This window comes from Cornus florida, unplaced genomic scaffold, assembly GCF_030987335.1.
Source record: "Cornus florida cultivar Cherokee Brave unplaced genomic scaffold, ASM3098733v1 CherokeeBrave_3.0.0_Hap2_Chr05, whole genome shotgun sequence".
NCBI classification, from domain to species: Eukaryota; Viridiplantae; Streptophyta; class Magnoliopsida; order Cornales; family Cornaceae; genus Cornus; species Cornus florida.
In genome coordinates, this window is record NW_026775575.1 from 41,514,007 (window position 1) to 41,538,116 (window position 24,110).

Genomic DNA, 24,110 nt, shown 5'->3' on the forward strand with positions numbered 1-24,110 from the left:
ATTTATTTTATTTTATTTTATTTTATGGATATGGTTAATATTAATGGACCAACCAATTGGGTCACATGGACTACTTGGATAGGAGGTTTAATAGGTAAGGATAATTACCCAAGGATAGTTATATATATATATATATATATATATATATATATATATATATATATATATAAAAGGAAATTAATTTTTTAATTAATATAATTGTAACTTACTATTAATAATCGAATGTATATATTTTTATATTTGTATAATAAGGATATATATAGATTATATACGTAACATATTTTTAGTTATCCATGGATAGTTTTATATATATAGATATACATATAAAAGGAAAATAATATATTAATTAATATTATTGTAACTTAGTATTAATAATCTGATGTATATATTTTTATATTTGTATAATAAGGATATACATAGATTAAATACGTAACATATATATATATTTTTCATAAATTTTAATGTATAAAAAAAGGAAAAAATAATTACAGGCGCACAGAGGGCATACCCCTAGAAAAGAATAAAATGATCAAATAAGATCATAAAAAAAACACAATGAAATTGATCAAACAATGATCTGCAAATTAAGTAAGATCGGAAATTGAAACACTATAGAGATCTAAAACATCAAATAAAATTTGTCTAGCAATATTTTGAAAAGTCTTAGATAGATGACCATGAAGCCTTTTATTTCTTTCCTGCCAAATGCTCCATAGCCCAGCCACCATTATAGTATGTATCATTTTGCTTGATTGCTGAAAGAACCAATTCCAAAGTTCTTCAAAAGTAAAAATTTCAGAAAAATCAACATTCCATCCAATGATATCTGCTATCCACTTCAAAAAATTCCTAGCATAGGAGCATTCAACAAATAAATGATTCCTTGTATCACTCTCCTGTAAACAAATAGAGCACCTTGGAGCAAGCTGCACTTTCCGCCTTTGGAGATTAACCATTGTTGGCAACTTATTATGGAAGAGAAAAACACAATGAACAGACCACCTAGGCCGAGCTTTACCCCAACACATCTTGTACCATAACACCTCTGGATGCATTACCCTACAGCCCTTCCAAGCATTTTTAAAAGAAAATGAACCTCTATCCCAAGTATATTTATCTTCTCTGTCATGAATAGCCAGTGTTTGAATATAATCTCTGATAGGATGAAAAATGGTGTCCTGCAAAATATGTAAATTCCAGCCTCCATTATCCATAAGGCTGGACAAAGAGGAATCCCAAGCAAATATTAAGATGCATAAGATCCCTTACATTTATCAAATATTACGTAATATATTTTTAGTTACCCATAGATAGTTATATATATATATATATATATATATATATATATATATAAGGAAAGTAATTAATTAATTAATATTATTGTAACTTAGTATTGATAATCTGATGTATATATTTTTATATTTGTATAATAAGGATATATATGGATTATACACGTAACATATTTTTAGAGTTACCCATGGATAGTTATATATATATATATATATATATATATATATAGATCTATATATATAAAAGGAAAATAAATAAATAATTAATATTATTGTAACTTAGTATTAATAATCTGATGTATATATTTTATATATTTTTGTAATAAGGATATACATAGATTATGTACGTAATATATTTGAAGTTACCTTTTTAATATTTTAATTTTATTATTTTCTTTTATTAAGTTGACTTGGATTGGGAAAAGGATTAGGTTATTTTATTTAACCTATAAATATATAACTATATGTTAGTAAAGGGGGCTAGAAATTAATTCACGTAGTATATTTTGGAGGAAAAAGACAGAGAGTTTAGAGAGAGAAAGAGGAAGAAAAAGAAGGAAAAGAGGAAGAAAGAGGCTAGAGTTTTTATCAAAATTCTTAAGGCAAGTTCTTTTCTTCTCTTCTCCTTTGATTCAGATTATATACATTCTAGATTATATCCAGGATTATTTAATTAAATTAATTGAACCTAATTGCATGATTAAAACTGAAATTACAATGTATGTATATACGTAATGGGTTTGTGTATATGCTTGGTAATTTGAACAAATTGATGCATGATGTATGTTCTACAATGTTTAAATAATGTTTATAAACTGAGGTGGAATTATAGGGATGTTCTGGGAGGTTGAACTGTTATTAAATCTGTTTTAATGATTTAAGTACACTTGTTAAGTATGAAATTTAATTAATTTAAAATGTTAAATTAATTAAACATGGCTAGATTAAATTATTTTAATCAATTATTTAAAACCAAATAATTGATTAAAATAGTTGATTAATTATTTTAATTAGTACACATTTGCAAAGCATGGAACTTGTGGGAATCAATTCCCATCATCAAAGTGGATAAGTTTTATTTTCGGTTGACTTTTTTTTGTCCTAGATACAGAGCCTATCCACGATCCCAATAAATGTATTCCCATGATTTTCGGTCGTCCATTCTTGCCTACAGCAAATGCCAACATTAACTGTAGGACTAGGCCTATGGATATTTCTTTTGGGAACATGAAGGTCAAATTTAATATCTTTTATACCATTCCATATGCCTCAGAGAAAGATGAGTGTTTCCTTATTGAAGTTATTAATGATGATTCAATCACTGTCTTTCCAGCTAGAAAACTTCCTTTGCTTCCTCCTTCGCTACCGAGTTCTCCTCGTTGTCCTTTTCGTGAGTCTTCTCACAAAATTGAGCCTAATATACCATCGGATAAGCTTGGGTACTCTTTTTTGGGTCCTAATGGAACTGCATCGGTTTCCAGTGCTTCAAATTCAATAAGAGCCGATATGACTGGTTTTGGGATGAGGGAGGGAATTGAGTTGTTGGATACAGGATAAGGAGTTGTGACGACCCTGGATTTTTTAACCCAGCGTGTCCTGTGATGACCCGAACCGGATCCAAGATGCAGAAGCAAAAGAATTGGAATGGCCTCGAGAGATGTACGTCATTCCTAAGGCACTGAAGTAACTCCCCATAAAGCCACTAAACTCACATGAGCCAAACAAATGAAGCAAGAATGCCTAATCCGAAAAGAAATGAACCAAGGGCAAAATGAACATTTCTAAATGGAAATGGGTACTACTGAGCACACCATTGGAAAGACAACGAAAAATGAACAAGGCTATACTTAAGAATTGCCTGATTCTGAGTTCGAACGGACAAGATATGAATTTAAAACAAGGTGGCCTTCGCCGTTTAAGAATTACCATAAACCTATCTTACTAAAACTAGAATAACTCTCATCATAGATGGAGTTATGATGTGTGGTTAGTACCATTGGATAGCTAACTCCGAGCTCTTGAATTTAGAGTCAAGAATGACCCAAATCGGATTCGAAACGAAAGAAATATGATCTCCCAAAGTTAAAACAACAAAACTGTCCAATAGATGCTGAGAGGGAGAGGTTCCAGGGAGGATCGGTCGACTGAAATGCAATGGTCAGCCGGCCGAAACTCAACCGTCGGTCGGCCGAACCCCAATCGTCAGCCGGCCGACACAAGGTTTTTCCTAAAAAGCCTACTGGAATGGTCTCGAGGGAATCGTCAGCCGACCGATGGAGCTTCATTAGCCGACCGAAACTTCTACTGCTGTTATGAAAAGTTGCTGTAATGGTGTATGTGATGCTAGGTTTGATTCTAAGGCTTTCTATACTTTTTATATGATCAGGACATGTTTCAAAACATTCCCTAGCGTCATGCATGCCTCCAAAACATGCCAAAACCAAGAGGAACCTAAGATGACACCCCATGGATGAATTTTCCATGAAAATTCATAAAATCACCCAAAAATAGGTCAAAAGTTGAAACTTAAGAGTTTTGTGGAATGTGGACATGCGCGCGGATGTAAAAAGACATTTAAGACGTGTCCCAATGGTCCGTGGCTTCAAAATGTTATCAATGCAAATTTGACCTCTCAATGGCCAAAAACGCCTAAAAATGCTATAAATGAAATCACAATGCAAAACTTAGAATGAAATGGTGTTTAGCCCTTGACCACACCTCATGCATGATCATAGAAACCATATGAAAAGAAAGAATGGAATTCTCACACTCAATGCAAAAGTTATGCTACAATGACTTATGAATTTTCAATATTTTCATAATTAGCCTTGAAAACAAAAGTGCATAGAATACATGTTACATGTCATTGGCCTCCGGCCTTATTTGATGCATGTTGAATACAATGAAAAGGAGTATACTTATATACACTTTACATATTTAGAATCAAAGAATACAAGTTTTATACATTAGGCTATGAAATGATATTTCATGCTAACATTTGCATGAAATGGAAACTGAAAAGCTAGAAGCCATCCTACTGAACATCAAGCATCATGAACCAAGTCTTCATACCTGATCAAATCCCCCAGTAACTTCGGAGTGAGTAAACAAGTTTACTCGTAGAAAATGAGCATGCTTCAACTTGATTTATTTAGAGATTTTTAGGACTAACATGACATAGTTCAAAAGGGACCATGCCACCTAACGTCTATGTCAAAGATTAGACTCAGGGATCATCCTAAGCTACCATGGAGTATAAGCAACAAGAATCATAATATATATACATATATGAAACAAGTCAAAATTGGGATAATCCAAGAACATGACAAGAAGGATACTAGAACAAAGATTAACATGAATTGCATTATCAATACAATTAACATGATTGAAGAATTCCAATTAACACGATAGGATTAATACACGAAGTCAAGAACATAGCATAATATCTACGCATTTTAGCAAGATTGGAACATTTCAATTAACAAGACAAGAAAAGTACATGGAATCAAGGATAATACATAATGTCTATGAAATGAAATAAGATTGGGACATTCCAATTAACAAGGTAAGAGTTATACATGAAACCAAGAACAAGGTATAACATCTATGCAAGTAAACAAGGATGGAATCTTCCATACAATATGAAAAGAATCTTAAATCTTCAAGGAATACAACACTTGAAATTTAAGGAGTTAAATCACGAATGAAGCATAAAATCTATGCAATGAGACAAGATTGGAGCATTTCACATACACGACAAATTTAAATCTTCAAGAATAGCAACTTGAAATTTAAAGAGTGAAATTAACCAATGTGGAAACTCGGATATCGCCCGGATTAAAACCGTACTCTTGAGATCACTTTAGGGCTACTAACCCATGGGTACCTTTCCCCTAGTGCGCACTATAGTTGTAGGATGACAATCCCCCGTACTAGAACCAAGTCCTAGCCATGTCAATTCTTGATTGATATCCCAAGTCCCAAAATCAACAATTTGTGCAAGTCAAGATTGTATCAAAATACAAGAGAACGCATTAACAACATTTCATGCACAACCAAGATTTTGGAACACACAAGTTATGCCTAAGTTCATCAACTATCATGGCATGTGAAATGTTAAGAAATCATTGTGTGCAACTATATAGACAACAACCCAGATATATAGCACATAGAGTTCATTGAAGTAAATATGCCACAAGTATAAGATACATGATTCAATCACTTTCTAAGCAACACATGTATAATTATATCATTCCAAGACAAATGTACATGTTCATTAAGTACATTAATGAAACCTACATACAAAGGCTCACGATGCTTGATAAAAAGGTACAAGTTCATGAAGTACAAGTATAATTCACAAGTTTAACAAGAATTCATATCAAGGTATGATTAACTCGATGGAAGCATACAAAGGATTTTAAATTACTTAAGGATTAAATTATCAAGATTTCATGGTGAGTCAAAATGTTCTACGAACAAGTTATTTTTAGGATCATGTCAAGGCTAAGTTCAATGTCAAGTCACAAGTCCATTACATACAAGATGCAACCATATGAATTAAATTCCATACAAAGGAATTAATTAAATATAAGTTTCAAAACTTATCCTATTATTCTTGATTTGATACACGTGAAGGAACTTGTCAAGGAAAGCATGAATACAAGGTTAGAAACTTAATCTAACTCATGGAACCATTAAATGGAATTTAATTAATTTATTTAATTAAAATCTCTAGATTTTAAAAGTCATCTAAATGACCTCAAATTAATGTATGTTATACAACATGTCAAGACTTGTTTTAAAACCATGATACAAATGAATTCTAAGCAAGATACTACCATGAGTATTACACTTTAATACTAGAAAAATAATAATTGAAAGGTTTCAAAACCTAATCAAATATTCTACATTTAATATATATGAAACTACATGGCCTGTAAATCATAAATGTCAAGTCGGAATTCCAATGGGATGAATAGTACACCCGGAATAAATTAATTAATCAAATAATTGATTATTCTCTAGATTTTAAAATATCACCGTTTACTCTCAAATTTACATATGTTGAAGAGTGTATTTAGGCCTAATATAATATGCTAAAACATATTGATTTTAAGCTAGTTAAGCCCACATGATTTAATTATTTACTCAAGATAAATATTAAATAAAATCTTCGTTACTTGTCCAAATGCTAATCTTCGTTACTTGTCCAAATGCTCTAGATTTAATATATGTCAATGAATATATCAAGGGGTAATATTCTATCATGCCACATGTTTAAACAAAGCTATGGACAACCGGGAAAATTAAATCCTTCGCAAGAAAAATAAATAATAAAATCTCTAGATTTTACATCCAAGCATGTAATCAAGTTGTATAAGCATCACAAACATACAATATAACAATAAAGTAAATTATAACACCCCCTACCTCAATTTGAGATGAAAACCTCAAAGCACCACCGAAAAAAAAAAAAGTGTTCCGAATCCGCCGAAACTCCTAGGTTTTGTCGGGGACAACATGATCTACATGAATCCGAAGGAAGTCCCATGAAAATCACAACTTGACCTCAAACCCAAACTCAAGAAATGGTCAAAAATGAATTCTAATAAGGGGGAATGGTAGAACACGTCGAGGGGAACAAAAAACGTGAAGGCCGAAGACTTTTCACTTAGGAAAAGTAAATCGAAGGAGGAGAGAGAAGGTGGCAGCTCCATGGACATCCATGGCTGGCTCAGGTCGTGCAAGAGGAGTGGGGAAGATGAAAAATAAAATATCTCATCCCCCTTTAATAGAAATCTCAAAAAGTGCCCCGAAAGGGCCCCGCTAGGTCTGGAAAAGTAGAATTTGAGCAAACACGCTCAAATGGCAAAACTCTGTGAACAAAAAAGATTCAAAATAAGAAAATATGAATAACGGAAGAAACGACATTAAAAACTGAGTCCCGAGCAGAGAGTTATGCCCCGAACAAGTTCGACGGCAACCGGATCCAGAAACTCTGAAACTGGAGAAAAACGACCAGAACGGAATTCTAAGAGTCCATGACTCGACAAAATGTGAAAATGAATCCCATATGAGCATCCAGACTCCAGACAAGGTATTTTGCAATAACTATCGTTAATTACATATTGACCCTTACAAAAAGGGTTAACTGCGAAACTGCCTCGGAATGAAAATATCTTCCAAAAGATATTTTCTTAGATGCCCTTAAAAGAAAATATCTTCAAAAGATATTTACAAAAAACATCCCAAGAAAAGAAAAAGATTCTGAAGAATTATGCATCCATACCTCTATGGACACCGGGAGCAACCAGAGTACTTTCTTGCAAAAGTAAAGATACGTATTTAGAGGAAACCACTGAAGATGAAGACAGGTGAAGTCAGAAACTAACTCCGAGCATGAAAAGTGAGGTTGTGCCAAAAACTGACAAACGAAAAAAAGACAGAATAGGGAAAAAGACGAAATAGTGCATAGTGTCCGAAAGTGAAAATGCAGAAATGACTCGGTCCTCAAAGGAAGTTGTCAATTCACGAAAAAAAGTCTTAGAAACCATTCCGAGCACTTGAGACGACACTAAGCGATAAGAAACAGAGCTCAGAAAAGAAATTTAAAAGGAAAAAAATTTATCTGTAAAATTTCAGGAAAAAAAGGAAAGGGAGGTAAATGACCGGGTCGTTACAGGAGTAGTGTACCGTCGAGCTAGTGACACTAAACTTAGTATTTGCGTTGAGCTAGCGACACTAAACTTAGCACTTGTAGGTTTGTACTGTAGTTTGATTTATTTTATTTTCTTTTTCTTCTTATTATTTTTATTTTTGTTTTCTAGGTTTTTAGTTTATTTTTGTATTTTTGTTTTATTTTTAGAATATGTTAGTTTAAGTTAGTTTGATTAAAAAAAAAAAAAAGAAGTTTTACTTGTGCATGATGATATATATTTGTTTCACTCTATCTACTTAATACTATGATATGTGCTGTGGAGTTTGATTCTTTTGCCAGGTGCTGTGGACCAAGTTTGGGGGTGATGTCCTATTTTGCCTTTTTGAGTTGTAATTGGTTAATCTTTGCTGGTTCTGCGTATTATGGTAATATCTTTCTAACTCTGCATTTGTTTTCACAAATTGAGGATAATGTGCATCATAAGTTTGGGGGTAAGGCGGTGTCTTTTAAAATTTTTGCAGTTGATATGTTATGTATAAGAGAATGAATTTTAACCATTTCAGCATGAGTTTGAGTCTGTTATTGTGTTATGATGTCCATAAGTAATCTGATATTGGTTAAAGATGGCTTGTATGCCAAATTCATGTTAAATGGGAATTTTTGAAAATGTTTGAAATTAGTTGGTGGCCTGTGATCCACTTTGTCAGGATAATTACAGTTTGATGATTTTGATTCTTAGAATATTTCACTTTGCATATGTTCACACTTACATGCATTCTATGGGCTATAAACTTGAAATCTTATTCTATTTTGTGTTAAATCGAGATGAGCAGGTGAATTTGATAATTTTGAGAACCAAGGTATAAAAAAATGGTATGTATGCAATAAAAATGAAAAGAACTTTTTCACCAAGTAATTGAGACTCTTACCTCCTTAAGTATTGAAGACTCACAAAGAAAAGTGAAAGAGACAAAATAAAAAGAAACAAAGGGTTAAGCTTAGGTCTGTAGCCTAGATTGCTTGAGCAAATAATTTCTTAGGGGTGTTTTGACACCTAATGCCCTAAAACCTTCTGGTTTAGGAGTCATTGACTGAAAACTCATTATATAAGTGATTTAGAGAGCTTAAGAGACCCGAGCATTGCACAGTACCCTGTTTGAAATAATTGAAAAAATGAGTGATGAATGAAATAAATGCATACCTGTGAAAGTAAGAAAAATACCTTGGGGATCGAGATTTGAAAGGTTTACTTATGAATTGAGGAATAATATGGAACAGATATGAGTATGAATAGTAAGCCACATGTTTTAAATGGTAGGTTGGGATCGGGATTGTTAGATATGTGATTAAACTGACATGTGGGGACCATGGTTGCTGATATGATATTGAGAATTTAAAATTTTTTCCCGAGTAATATAGTTCCTTATACTTGTTGTTTTTGATTAATTGATGCATTGCTGGGATATTATGATATAAAAACAAGTTTGAATGAGATTATTGTGTAATTAAGACACTGATTTGAGATGTTTATAAGTACTATCACTAGAACCCTTACGAGACTACAACTCGTCCACTAGGGGTAACCTAAAGGTTTAATGGCTTGTTGCATAAGCTAAATGCAACCGTGATTTTCACAAAAGCGGCTTTTTAGTTTTCTATTGCTAAAAGACTAGCAATATGTAAGTTTGGGGGTGTGATGAGTGCTGAATATTGCATATTCGAGCCCCTAAACGTGCGTATGTTAAGACCTTAAGTTGTCCTTCTATCCAGTTTTAGACTGATTTGAGTTTACTTTGCTTTTATAGGTACTTTTCTAACTTAATCGATAAAACTAGGATTTTATGATGAAAAGACTGATATCGAAGATTACAGAGTCGTTGCTAATCATCTGAAGCGAGCTTGGAGCCAAAATGGTGATTTTGGAGAAGTTCAAGTGCCAAAACTCGAGCACAAGTTCCTTAGCTCGAGGACAAAGTGAATTGAAGCAAGAAAAATAACCTAGGCCAAAAGGCTCGAGCAGAGATCTTTCTACTCGAGCAGAAACTTAAGGTGCTCCAGCCTTTGCAAAAGGGCTCGAGCATAAATTGCCTCAGAATATTAAAAGACGCTTTGGAAGATCCATATTGCCAGACCTCGAGCAGAGACCAAAAGGCTTGAGCATAATCCAAAAAGCTAAGCTCGAGCGAAAGTCCCAAGGCTCGAGCACCCAAGTAAGGTGATCAAGCATCATGAAAAAATTATCCCAAAATATTCCTAGTGTTAATGAAAAAGATGCTTCAAAAACTGTTTGAAGAATATTGGCCAAGTATAGAATTCCTACTCGGCACAATCCAAAAGGCTCGATCACATGCCAAAAAACTCAAGCAGAAGCTTTGTATCAACCCACTCCACCACATGGTATGATATTGTCCGCTTTAGGCCTGAGCCCACACGGTTTTGCTCTTGGGCTTCACCCCAAAAGGCCTCATACCAATTGGAGATGACACACTTACATATAAGCACTTCACCTTTCCTCTACCAAGGTGATGTGGGACTGTGCACCCGTAACTCGCCAGTGTGGTAGCCTGACAATGTCTCTCGCACCCGCCCACGGCACACCCGCCCACAGGGTCATCACAATCCACCCCCCTCGGAGGCCCGACGTCCCCGTCGGCACACTTCCGGCTGGGTCAGACTCTGATACCATTTGTAACGACCCGCTCCACCACATGGTATGATATTGTCCGCTTTGGGCCTGAGCCCGCACGGTTTTGCTCTTGGGCTTCACCCCAAAAGGCCTCATACCAATTGGAGGTGACACACTTACATATAAGCACTTCACCTTTCCTCTACCCAGGCGATGTGAGACTGTGCACCCGTAACTCGCCAGTGTGGTAGCTTGAGAGTGTCTATCGCACCCGCCCACGGCACACCCGCTCACAAGGTCATCATAATCCACCCCCCTTGGAGGCCCAACGTCCCCGTCGGCACACTTCCGGCTGGGTCAGGCTCTGATACCATTTGTAACGACCCACTCCACTACATGGTATGATATTGTCCGCTTTGGGCCTGAGCCCACATGGTTTTGCCCTTGGGCTTCACCCCAAAAGGCCTCATACTAATTAGAGATGACACACTTACATATAAGCACTTCACCTTTCCTCTACCCAGACGATGTTGGACTGTGCACCCGTAGCTCGCCAGTGTGGTAGCCTGACATTGCCTCTCGCACCCGCCCACGGCACACCCGCCCACAGGGTCATCACAATCCACCCCCCTTGGAGGCCCGACATCCTCGTCGGCACACTTCCGGCTAGGTCAGACTCTGATACCATTTGTAACGACCTACTTCACCACATGGTATGATATTGTCCGTTTTGGGTTTGAGCCCGCACGGTTTTGCTCTTGGGTTTCATCCCAAAAGGCATCATACCATGTGATGACCTTGTGGGCGGGTGTGCCGTGGGCGGGTGCGAGAGACACTGTCAGGCTACCACACTGGCGAGTTACGGGTGTACAGTCCCACATCGCCTGGGTAGAGGAAAGGTGAAGTGCTTATATGTAAGTGTGTCACCTCCAATTGGTATGAGGCCTTTTGGGGTAAAGCCCAAAAGCAAATCCATGCGGGCTCAGGCCCAAAGCGGATAATATCATACCATGTGGTGGAATGGGTCGTTACAAGTTTATCTACTCAAGCCGTTGCTAATAAGTCAGATTTCTAAGTTGCGGGATTTATTCTAACTAAGTCCTAATTCGACCCAGACGGGCCTAGATGACCCCAGAAGACCTAAAGCCCATCCAATCCTTATTAGAAGTCAGTTGCTTCTATAAAAGGAGGCACAAGGCCACAGAAAAGCTCTTTTGTTCTCTCGTTTTAGTTTTCTTCATTCTTGATCTAGTAGTGGCTTTTAGGGTTTTTGGAGTTGTTCTAAAGCATTGAAGATGAAAATCCTCAGAAGAGAAGTGCAGTTCATGATAACGAAGTCCATAACAATATAGATGATATCTTGCATCATCATGAGTAGCTAAATCTCCTCTTAGGGCATTGATGTAACCTGAATCCGAATACTATGATTTGATTGTTCTATACTTTGAGAATTTAACTCTTTATGTATTTTGATTGCATGATTATTGGCAATTGACTTAGATCAATTGGATTTTAATGAAGTACATAATTTTTGAATGATAAATACCTTATCTTAGATTTAATTGTTCATTAATTATATTCAACCTATTCTTACTGTACGAGATTGGCAGCTAAAGGCTTCTCGGACAATAAGAATAGAGATCATGCAATGGTATTCAAACGTTTGTTTGTGGATGAATGTTTTCATAATCTATGCCTAGGGAAGACGAGTTACACTACAATATTAGTTAGAAGTAGGTAGGTAGATAATTCGTACCAATCGAAGATAGGTTATTATTAATTAAAATTTATGAAACAATTCTCTTTAAATCTAAAGTAAACGAATGTTATTGAGTTTAATTCCATAGTATGCATAAGTGTTGAAATTCCAAGGTTGAACAGTTGACCATAATATGAGGTTTGTGGTGAAGTCAATCCCTAAGATCTTCTCTCTCCAATCTTAATCTTTATTTAATTTAATTTTATTTATGCTAGTGACACACCCCAAATAAAACAATCTTTCTTTCTTTGAATTAAAATAGTATTAATGGAAGGCTTGATAATCCACCAAAGTCCCTGTGGTTCGATACCCTCTAAGTAGCCCTATCTTGTAAAGGATTCGTTTTATTGCGAGTGGTATATTTTGTAAGACAACAACAAGGTACCATTAGTCCAGGATAAGAGAGTAAAAAACTTACGATAATTCATGTTTAAAAAAGAATAAAAGGAAAGGAAAAACATAAAGAACTAGCGAATACAATAATAACAAGTTATATGCTACAGGTTAGGTGCACTACAAAGGGATAAAGAAGTGAAAAAAAGAAGTCAGCTGAGGGAGGTAGGTATAAATGTTCATGAAAATTACATAAGGTCCTGCACATAAGTAAGTGATTTATCCCTAGCAACATCATAAGGAGTGCATGAAATCCGATTTTGGTAATAATGAAATAGCCAACCACAACAATTTGAAATAAACATTCTTGATATGAAAAAAATTGTACAGAAAGTGTATAAAGGGATAACCTAAACAATGATTCCATATTTTACCGATAGGATATATGTAGTATTTTTTAAATAATTTATGGAATTGAAATGTTAAAAACTTCTCATTTCACATTGAATACTTTGTATTGCATATTTTAATTTGTTTCTAGTACGTTATATCTAATATGAATTTCCATTATAATTCATAGACATCCCTTAATTTGCCCAAGCGCTTGACTTTATTTTATTTATAGATGACTCGATTATTGGATTTTGGTTTTTAGGGGTCCTTAAATTACGGGATTCCTGAGTTGTAATTTTTGGAGGATTATTAATAATGGAATTATTATTTAATAGATTTTTCATTAGCGTATTATATATATATATATATATATATATATATATATATATATATATATTCATTTTGTAATCTGTGTTTGTTTAAATACTTATTGTTTTGATATCCCCTGGTTTCTGAGTGTGGACTTGATTAACCCATGTCTCTGAAATTAGAGATATCACACCTAGAATCTATAAGGGTATAATGGTCATTTACCATGGTCAAATAATGATTTAGAACCCAAAATGGGTAAAACTGTCATTTACTAGGATCATTCAATGAATGGTATGAAGTCTAGGGGTAATTAGGTAATTATACTGAAGTCTAGGTCAAATGCAAATACTAACTCATCTAACCGTTGCTTGAATATGCAATATTCGGCGCCAAATATTTCATATTCAAGCACCCTTAATTGCATGTTTTAGTCTATTTAGCATGTTAATAAAGTATGTTTTACAGGCTTTGTTGTATTTTGTCTATTTTCAGGGCTTGTTTCCAAAATGGAATAAAAGCGGGCTTTTGTGGGGTTTTAATGAACAAGGTTCATGGTGAGCTATGAAAGTAAGCAAAGTGGTCCTAGGTCCAAGAGTGAGCTCAACCTGAGGAAGGACATTGACCCAGGAAGTTAGGCAAAAAGATGAAAGGCACCTTGGAAGAATAAGAATGGCTTCCAGACGCACCTTCCAATACCATTTTGGGCATTCGAACGCCATGTGTATTTGTGGCCAGCAACTTTAATTGCAAAAAAAGTAAAATTTAGTAGCCAAGGAATTTTGCGTTCGGTAGCTCAGCTTTATGTCCGGACGCTAGGTGTTAGAGGTCCTGTGCACAAGCACCCCAGCGCGCACGTGACATGCAAGCTTGACAAGCTGCGTCTGGACGCCCATCTGGGAGTCCGGACGCCAACTTGCGAATTAATGTGGATTTTGAATTTTTGGTTATTTTTCTTTCTTCTCCAACTTCAATGCACAAGTTTTAGGGGGAATTTTTACCGATTCTGGCAGCAAAGGCTATATACACCTCTCTGTATTGTATTACATATCATCTATCATATCATATTCAAATTATAGATACTTTTTGGAGAGAGAAAGTGAGGATAACTAGGGTTCTTGAGTGTTCTTAAGAGGGGCTGCTATACAGCTGAAGATGAAGACTTCATCTTCGATCCTTGGAGCTTCCACCACCACTAGGATGAGCTAAATCCCCTCTTAGGGGATTGAGGTAGCCTTGACCAATTAAGTATGTAATTCTTGTATTTTAATTTGGGGAAATATCTTTGTATGTAATAGATTTCATGAATAAGATGAAGGTATATTGAAATTATTGTTTTTGCATTAAATTGATGTATGATCTATACTGAATTTATATATATATGAGTCTGTTTGCTATGAAATTCTTGTCTTAGAACTATGTTTACATGCTTGTACTCTTGATATTCTTAAAGTGACATTAAGGATTGAATTCATGAAATGGTTTTATGGGCATGTTATGTAGGATTTTAGATAAATTATGCCAAGGGAAGATGGACCATGCTACACCTTTAGATTAAAGTAGTCAGGTAGATGGTTTATGCCAACTAAAGATAGTTTATGCTAGATGATCTCCTTTCATGTGCTAAACTTACAAATTTAAAACCTTGATAGGAAGATAGCTCATACCCAGGGCTGGCTCCACCCTTAAGCGACTTAGGCAGTCGCCTAAAGCCCAGCTAATGGGAAGGCCTAAAATTTTTATTTTATTTCTTTCTATTATAAGCTTTCTAAAATTTTTATTTCCTTCATATTATCAAACTCTAATCAATAGAAAGGCCCCAAATTTTTTATTTCCTTATATTATAACTATTAAAGTTTTTTATTTGTTTATATTATAATCTTCCTAAAATTGTTATTTTCTTCCTATTATTAAACTCTACCCAATAGAAAGGCCCCAATTTTTTTTATTTTCTTATATGGACGATACTTAGGCTGAGGATATACATTGTCCTCACTGCTGATGTGGATCAATAAAAAATAAATACATATCTTTAATTACCAAATCAGATATGGTGGGTACATCTTCATTTACCAAATCAAATATGGTAGATAAATATACCATCACTGATTTGGTAATGAACGAAGACATGTTTATTTTTTATTGGTCCACATCAATAATGAAGATGGTGACTAAAAGAGATTTAATATTGGGCCAAAAATATTTCTATCTTTATCTCACCTCTTTTATTTTTTTTTTTAATTTTTTTTTTCTCTTTCTCTTCCTTATTCACATTTTTTTCCTCTGGAATTCGTAAAACTTTCCATATCTTCTTTTAACTTTTGTTTTCTTGGTTTTTACATATTTTTCCTTCTTATTTCTTACATATTTTTTCTTCTTTTTCATTAAATTTAAGTATAAGTTATATAACTCTAAGATCAATTATGTGGCAAGAAAGATTAATTAGATTGACTATATATTAAATATTAAAATGCCACTTTTATATTCTTTGCCTAATGCCTCAAATTATATTAAACCGCCCCTATTCATACCACAACCTAGTTTAGGTGGATGAGCTATGCTAACCGCAGATGGGTTATGCTTAGTCTTGATTTGTATGATTTTCTAAAAAATTATTGTAGCCATTGTACCCACACAAGTATTGTTACATATAGTTGTTTTCCCCAAGTTAATTACATAGTAGTATGTTTATGAGGTCTCGGTGAACTCAATTCCCTAGCCTCCTCTACTTGTTATTTCAACATTTGAATTTGATTTAATTCTGTTTTATTTTATGCTAAGTGACAAACAAACAACTCAATCTTCAAACCATATTATGACATTTTACAAACTAGAAATTAATCTTTTAAATTTGATTGCCACAAGCTAGCAATCTTCGTGGATCGATACCCTTGCTTAGCAATTTTCTACGTGAATTTATGTTTTAGTTAAGGATTATAATTGAGCACGCATCAATGGCTTGGTCTAGAGAGCATCTAAAACTGAGCACCCATCTAACCGGGTAGATGGGTGCATCTAATCTAACCGTTTAGATGACCCTATCTAATTGGTTAGATGGAAAAATCCATCTAACCCCTGCCCAACTAACCGAGTAGATGTGAGTATTTAATCGGTTAGATGATACCCAAAAGTTAAGTGATCGATTACATCACTTTTCAAGCATGTTCAAATACAACCCAAAGTAACCAAACATGAAAAATAAAGTTCCATGGTGTGACAGCCTAAATCCGGGGATCCGGATTGCTAATTAGGTCTTTACCCAAACTCGAGGACACACAAGGATATAATGATCATTTCGTATCAATGTAGTAGTTCACAAGTCGATAAGGGTATAATTGTCATTTTTTATGGCTATTATAGGCTTTGGGTGAAGTTTGGGGGTAATCAGGTAATTAAACAAAAAGTTGGGGTCAAACAGTGAATATTGGATCCAGTGAGGGTGTCAGACTAAGGGATCATCTGTACACACAGATGAGGGCATCTGTTCGCATAGAAGACCATCTGTACGCACAGATGGTTCCCATATCTAATCTAAACTTTAAGATGGCCCCATCTTATCGTTTAGATCTTGCATGGAACCCATGTGATCGAATAGATCACTTCCCAAACCCATCCATTTGCATCCTAGAGTGAATAATCATCAAATATAAGTCCATAAACATCATCTAATTCATCAAAACACATATAATCATAAAAAATAATTCATTGATTCATCATTTAAAGATTGAAAACTTCTAGAATCCATTACATACATATCCCAAAAGAATACTCATTGTCTAAAAGAAAATATTTACAAAAAGGGATCATACAATGGGGGAAAGAAACAATTATACAACATAAGTTTAAACTTCATGTTTTGCAAATGATGAAATGAGATGTAATGAGATACACTCTCTCCATTTGCGAAACCATTTCCGACATAACACAACCGACACCGAAAATGTTAACACAACCTGACCCTAGGAAACTCCTAGGCATCACGAAGGGAATTGGCTAACTATCTCTGACCTGGGAGCTTCTCCCTAGCATCATTTGGGGCCTAGGTAGCTCAATTATACAAGTCCAAATTTTGTCTCGTGTCCCTTTCTAGGTTGGCTAACCCCCGGATCACATGGCAACTCCAAGGCGCTTGATTTTCATAAAACCTTTTCTAAATTTTTTTCAAGTTTTCAAATCAAATTCTCAAAACCTTTAAAAACCATTTCATCAACCATTCCAACCCATAAACCCAACCAATATTCATGATATGTATGCTCTATATATATATATATATATATATATATATTATGCTATATATATGTATGCTATAAATTTTTGACACTTAAAAATTTTAACTGTTCTTAATTTATTTTATTTATTTTTTCATATCACTATAAACACATGCTCTTAATGTTAAAAATGAACTAAAAAAACATTACAAGTATATTATTTTATTTTTTAAATTTAATTTTATATTAATTAATTTGACACCCCAAATATTTATTCCTGGCTGCGCCCCCTGGCTACGGTGTACATGATACTTCATTCCCAATCTATATTGTTTTATATGTCTGCCATTTATGAATCTATTTTGTTTTATACGTCTGCCATTTACGAATCAAAAGTTTTTAATTATACTTCTTTTTGATTGGACAGGATGCGCAGATGTCACGGATGATGAATCTATTTTGTTTTATATGTATGCCATTTATGAATCAAAAGTTTTTAATGGTACTAATTGTACTTCTTCTTCAATTGGTCTTTTTGATTATCCTCTTATCTTGAAAAAAATGGACACTTATGCAAATTGCTAGTTATTTCGATTTTGAGTGTGAAAAGGGGTCATAGTGTGTCATATACCATGCGGTGCGGTGACAGTGACACCTGGCACCTATTTTCTAACTTCTGAAAGCAGTGCTATGCAATCGTTATAAAACAGAGGTTGATTGACAAAAGACGGAAAGAAAGTGGAACCCCACTTTCTTGTCTCTTGCACATCTGACCCAAGCATTACAAAAATTGTGGACTAGTTTTCTAACAATATCTTTGTCCACTTGATCCAATAGCATTAAATACTGATATTTCTCCTGCACATCTGACCCAAGCATTAAAAAAATTGTGGACTGGTTCTCAACAGTATCTTAGACATGTGATCCAATCGCATTAGATAAGAACAGATTTGATAAATACTGATATTTCGCCTATGAGAAGGTGCTAAAAAAAAAAAAAAAAAAAAAAAGAAAAAAAAATTGTTCCTTGCTGCGTTGGTTGTTGCAGTAGTAAGATTGGGGTCATACCACGTGGTGCCGTGATAGTGACCCCATTCACCTATTTCTAACTTTTTTTTTTGTTAAACACCTATTTCTAACTTGTGAAAGCGTGCAATGCAATTATTGTAGGGCAGATAAAGAAAGTGGAACCCACTTCCTTATCTCTTGCACATTTGACCCAAGCATTACGAAAATTTTGGTCTAGTATGCCCACGAGAAGCTGCTAAATGCAAAAAATGGAAATTGGGATAATTGTTCCTTGCTGCGTTTTTGTTGTTGTTGTAGTAGTAGTAATATTGACATGGAGGGTATTGAATTGGGTGTGGTTGAGGCCAAGGAAGCTAGAGAAGCAGCTGAGACAGCAAGGTCTGAGTGGCAACTCCTACAGACTATTGTTTGGAGACCTGAAAGAGATGTCGGAGATGATCAAAGAAGCTAGGTCCAAGCCTATCAATCTCTCCGATGATATCGTCCACCGTATCACGCCCTTCATCCACAAATCCATCCACAACTATGGTATTATATATTTCTCAAATTATTTATCTGATTAATTTCTACAATCATATATATAGAGAGAGATTTGTGTTTTTCTTTCATTTTATCATATATATATATTTTTTTTAAATGTGTGGATTTCTCTGTCTTTTCTTTCCATATTCTTTTTCCTTTCCTTTCCCCTCTTCATTTCTATAGCTAAACTGAGGTTTTACAACGCTGGAATGGAAAAGGGGACAAATCCCATCTCATTTTGTGTACTATAATAGCTACACATTGTTAACTAATTTTATATGCTCTGTGTTTTGCTAGTTTTACTATATATGATTGACAGATTAGATTTTCTCACCCTTTGTTTCAATGTAAAATATTTTTTGAAATTTTATTTTTTATTTTTTTGGTGTTTGGCTGTCCTAAAAAAATATATATTTTTTACTATAGATGTTGGAATAGAACTGGTTAGACTAATTGATAGATAAGAGAGAGATGTAATATTCAATGATTCAAATAAGAGCTTCAATTTTCATTTATAAATATTTTTAGGAACTTTCCGGAATACTAAAAAATAAAAAAATTGTTTATATCACGGCTCGATTTGTTTTGACACTTAAAATATTTTTTTTTTTTGAAAAAAATATATACTTCTCCAGGTTAAATTTTTTGTTTTTAAATTTTTTTTAACAGAGGTCTACGTTAAGATTGAGGTTCTTATAGGTGAGGTTTGTAAATAATAAGTTATTTTTGTTATATTTTAATATTTATTTTTTTCGTGAATATTTTACAAAAACTAATCACCAAAAAACACAATATATATATATATATATTCTAAAAAATATTTTACACTAAGACTTTATTTGTTTTGACGTAAAATATTTTTTTTTTAAAAAATATATATATTTTTAAAGTAAAATATTATTTTATTTTTATTTTGTCGGTGTTCGGCAAAAGTTTATGTCGAGATTAAGGTCGAATTCATCGGACTGAGCATTATAAAATAACTTATCAAAAATTGATGGATAAATTTTTTTTTTTTTTAAATTTTAATATTTTTTTTCTTTGTAAATATTTCAAGACACTCAAACATCAGAAAATAAAAAAATATTTTCTGAAAAATATTTTAAGTCCAAACAAAGGCAGCCTAAGAATCGGAGCCTTAAGTATTACTTGAAAGATATTTTACGAGGAAAATATTTTTAGCCCAAAGTATTTCTACAATTTGGTTGCATTTCAGGTAAGAATTTGTTTATATGGCTTGGAACGAAACCAATGGTGATGATCAGGGATCCTGAACTCGTGAGGGAAATACTTTCTAAGAATTTTCGATTTCCAAAGCCCGATGGAAATCCACTGGTTAGGTTGCTAGCAACTGGAGTGGCGGTCTATGAGGGTGAGAAATGGACCAAACACAGAAAAATCATCAATCCTGCTTTCAATCTAGAGAAGCTCAAGGTAATCAATCTCTTGCCTTATTTCTTTTTTATACTTGATTTAATAGATGCAAGAGTCACATAATTTCTAAAGTTACAATTGTGTTTAATTGGAGCTTAGACTAACATATAGTTCACAAAAAAAATTAATTTGGGGCCAAAGCAATACTCTTCTTCCCAATAATATAATAATCTAATAGTAAGGTTAAGAATGGATTGAATCAAAATGACTTTGCCCGCAGAATCTTCTATGCAACCAACCAAACCAATCTCACCACATGAAAAGCATTGGGATTTTTCTCTCTCTCTTTTTTATTTTTATTTTTATTTTTTATTTATTTTTTATTTTTAAGAATGGTATTTTTTGACCTTAAACTCCAAACAGACATGCTTAATAATAAAAGAATCTGAACCATTAATTTCGAAATGTAAAATACTAACTGTCATCGGTTTTTTTTTTCTTTCTTTTCACTCTTTCATATAGCATATGCTACCGGCCTTTGATTTAAGTTGTAGCGAGATGATGAGCAAATGGGAAAAGATGGTTTCAGAGAAGGAGGGGTCATGTGAGTTGGATGTGTGGCCTTATCTTCAAATGTTGTCTAGCGATGTGATTTCGCGTACTGCATTCGGTAGTAGCTATGAAGAAGGAAGAAGGATATTTGAACTTCAAAGGGAACAAGCTGAGCTTGTACTTCAGGCTGTACAGTCAATTTATATCCCAGGATGGAGGTAAAGCAATATTTTTCAAGTTCCTTTATACAATTAGGTGGTTTTTTTTTTTTTTTACGCCAGAAATTAAGTATTGCTTCGTAACATATACTAGAACAATATTGTTCTCGGAGGGAAAAAAAATGAATGAAATAAAGAAAAAGAAAATTTGAAAGTTCATATGGTTTGAGTGCTTTCTGAAAACTGCTGTTTTGAAAATAGAATAAAAAATATATACCGAGTTTCAGAGAGCACTATTTTCTGTTCTTGGAGACTGTACTTTTCACTCTGCTGGAAAACTATTATCACAGAAAGAGAACCAAACGAGACAAATTTTTATACTATTGAAAAATTGTGGGTAAAAAAGATTAAAATTATAATTATAATTCAACTTCTACTTAACAGGTAGTCCTTTTTTTTTTAACTACTATTTTTTTGAGCTATAACGACTTGTGCTTAATCGGCCCAAAATTTCTAAGTTTTATTACTTAATGAAGTGATCAACAACAACCTTTGTTTTCATTTTTTGTTAATTTTTTTAACAGTTTTATTACTTATAAGTTATGCTGCTACAAAATTCATGTAGGATTCTAAATACCATTTACAAAGAGAAATGAAGAAAATTTATCAAATAGATACCAATTCTTCCAACATTCCTTCATTTTTTTTTCGTTGTCTTGATATTTCCTTGTAGGTTTTTGCCTACTAAGAGGAACAAGAGGATGAAGGAAATCGACAAAGAAGTGAAAGCTTCATTAAGGGTTATTATTGAAAGAAGAGCGCAGGCAATAAAGGATGGAGAAGACGGTACTGTTGACTTGTTGAGTATATTATTGGAATCGAATTTCGGAGAAATTCAGCTACATGGAGACAAGAATGTCGGAATGAGTACTAAAGATGTCATAGAGGAGTGCAGGCTATTCTACTTTTCTGGGCAAGAGAGCACCTCACTTTTGCTTGTTTGGACAATGGTTTTACTGAGTAGGCATTCAAACTGGCAAAACCGCGCTAGAGAAGAGGTTTTGCAAGTCTTTGGGAATAACAAGCCAGATTTTGATGGGTTAAATCACCTGAAAATTGTAAGGTTTTTTGTTTTTTGTTTTTGTTTTTGTTTTTTTTTTTTTTCCATCAGTTGGCGTATAAAATCTTTATACGTGCACTTTGAAGTTCATCTTGCACATTATTAGGGTTTGTGTTAGGGGAAGGTTAAGTAATTGAAAGCTTTCACAAAATTGTAGACTTCTATAAGTATATATATATATATATATATATATATGCATAACTCATCTCATTATCAGGCCTAAATTTCAAATTTAGTTCTTCATTCAACATATATTTGACATTATCTATACCAGCTGAATAAAAGAAACTCCAAAGTATATTATTCTTATTATCACAACTGATTCAAAAGGAAAATGAAAAAGGCATGTTCTGCAGAACATGCCTAGAACATGCCTTTTTCATTTTCCTTTTGAATCAGTTGTGATAATAAGAATAATATACTTTGGAGTTTCTTTTATTCAGCTGGTATAGATAATGTCAAATATATGTTGAATGAAGAACATGCACATTATAGCATGAAATATATCAATTTTTTTTTTTTTTTTTTTTTTTTTCAGGTAACTATGATTTTGTACGAGGTACTAAGGTTATACCCGCCTTTAGAGCAACAGACTCGAACTATTCACGAGGAGACAAAGTTAGGAGAAATGTCATTTCCAGCAGGAGTGCAATTGTCATTACCGACACTTCTTATTCATCATGACCATGAATTATGGGGTGACGACGCAGAGGAGTTCAAACCAGAGAGATTTGCTGAAGGAGTGTCAAAGGTCACAAAGGGCCGAGTCTCATTTTTTCCATTTGGCTGGGGACCCCGGATATGCATTGGACAAAACTTCGCGATGCTGGAAGTGAAAATGGCATTGGCTATGATTCTACAACGTTTCTCCTTTGAGCTTTCACCATCTTATGCACATGCTCCTTGCACTGTCATGTTAATTCAGCCTCAATATGGTGCTCACCTCATTTTACACAAAGTCTAGTATCGAAAGCTTAGCAATCACTATTGCTAGCTCATAATTAGCAAGGATATTTCTAGCTGTGGATTTTCATATCATGTAAAATGGGAGTTAAATTTTTATATGATCCTTGTTGAACCTAGCATTTCACTTTGAGCAACAATGCTTTTATACATTTTAAATTGATCTTGTTACATTCTAGGTTGTAGAGAATAGTAGGGTTCTTTCACCTCATAGAACTGTTGGGAAACGTGCTAGTTTTAAAAACTTTTCGAGGGATTTAAATTCATAGATCTTGATTCATTACATAGAAACAAGTTTCATGCAAAAATAAAACATGATGTATCATTCAATTAAAAGATTGAATATTTACATCAAGGTTTGAGTAAACCTTAGATATCTCCTCTAAAGTGAATGTTTTCACTTATTGTAGATCCCTTAGCAAGATGCATTCTCCTTGGATCTCCATCTTCTTGGTAATTGTTTTGCCTTTAGGAATCACTCATATGCCTCCATAAATGACCTTGGAAAACTAGGCTTGTGGGAGCCTCCATTAGATGAGAACATAAACCCTAATTTTTTAGAGAGAGAAAATTTATTCCTTTTTTTTTCCCATCAAAATCACCCCTAAAATATACATAGACCATGTATATTTATAGGCAACATAAAGGTAAAGAAAAGGAAACAACTAATCCTTCTCAATCTCTAATTCACATGTCTCAAATGTAATATGATTCCAATATCAAGTTGGGCTATGAGTGAGAATCCATTGGGCCTATTATTTTATTGGCTACAATGAATTAATGATTGGCCCGGTCCATAGACCCAATTAAATTA

At 33.9% G+C, this 24,110-nt stretch overlaps 1 protein-coding gene across 1 annotated transcript; it reads left to right on the plus strand.

The window, feature by feature from the left end:
• The first annotated feature begins 18,744 nt into the window (after window positions 1–18,744).
• Window positions 18,745–23,467, plus strand: LOC132306355 (cytochrome P450 CYP72A219-like). Its single transcript, XM_059803717.1, has 5 exons — window positions 18,745–19,135; window positions 20,346–20,563; window positions 21,026–21,273; window positions 21,947–22,331; window positions 22,872–23,467. Exons 1-5 carry the CDS (start codon window positions 18,847–18,849, stop codon window positions 23,295–23,297), a joined length of 1,566 nt encoding a protein of 521 aa, XP_059659700.1. The 5' UTR covers window positions 18,745–18,846; the 3' UTR covers window positions 23,298–23,467.
• The last annotated feature ends 643 nt before the right edge of the window (window positions 23,468–24,110 follow it).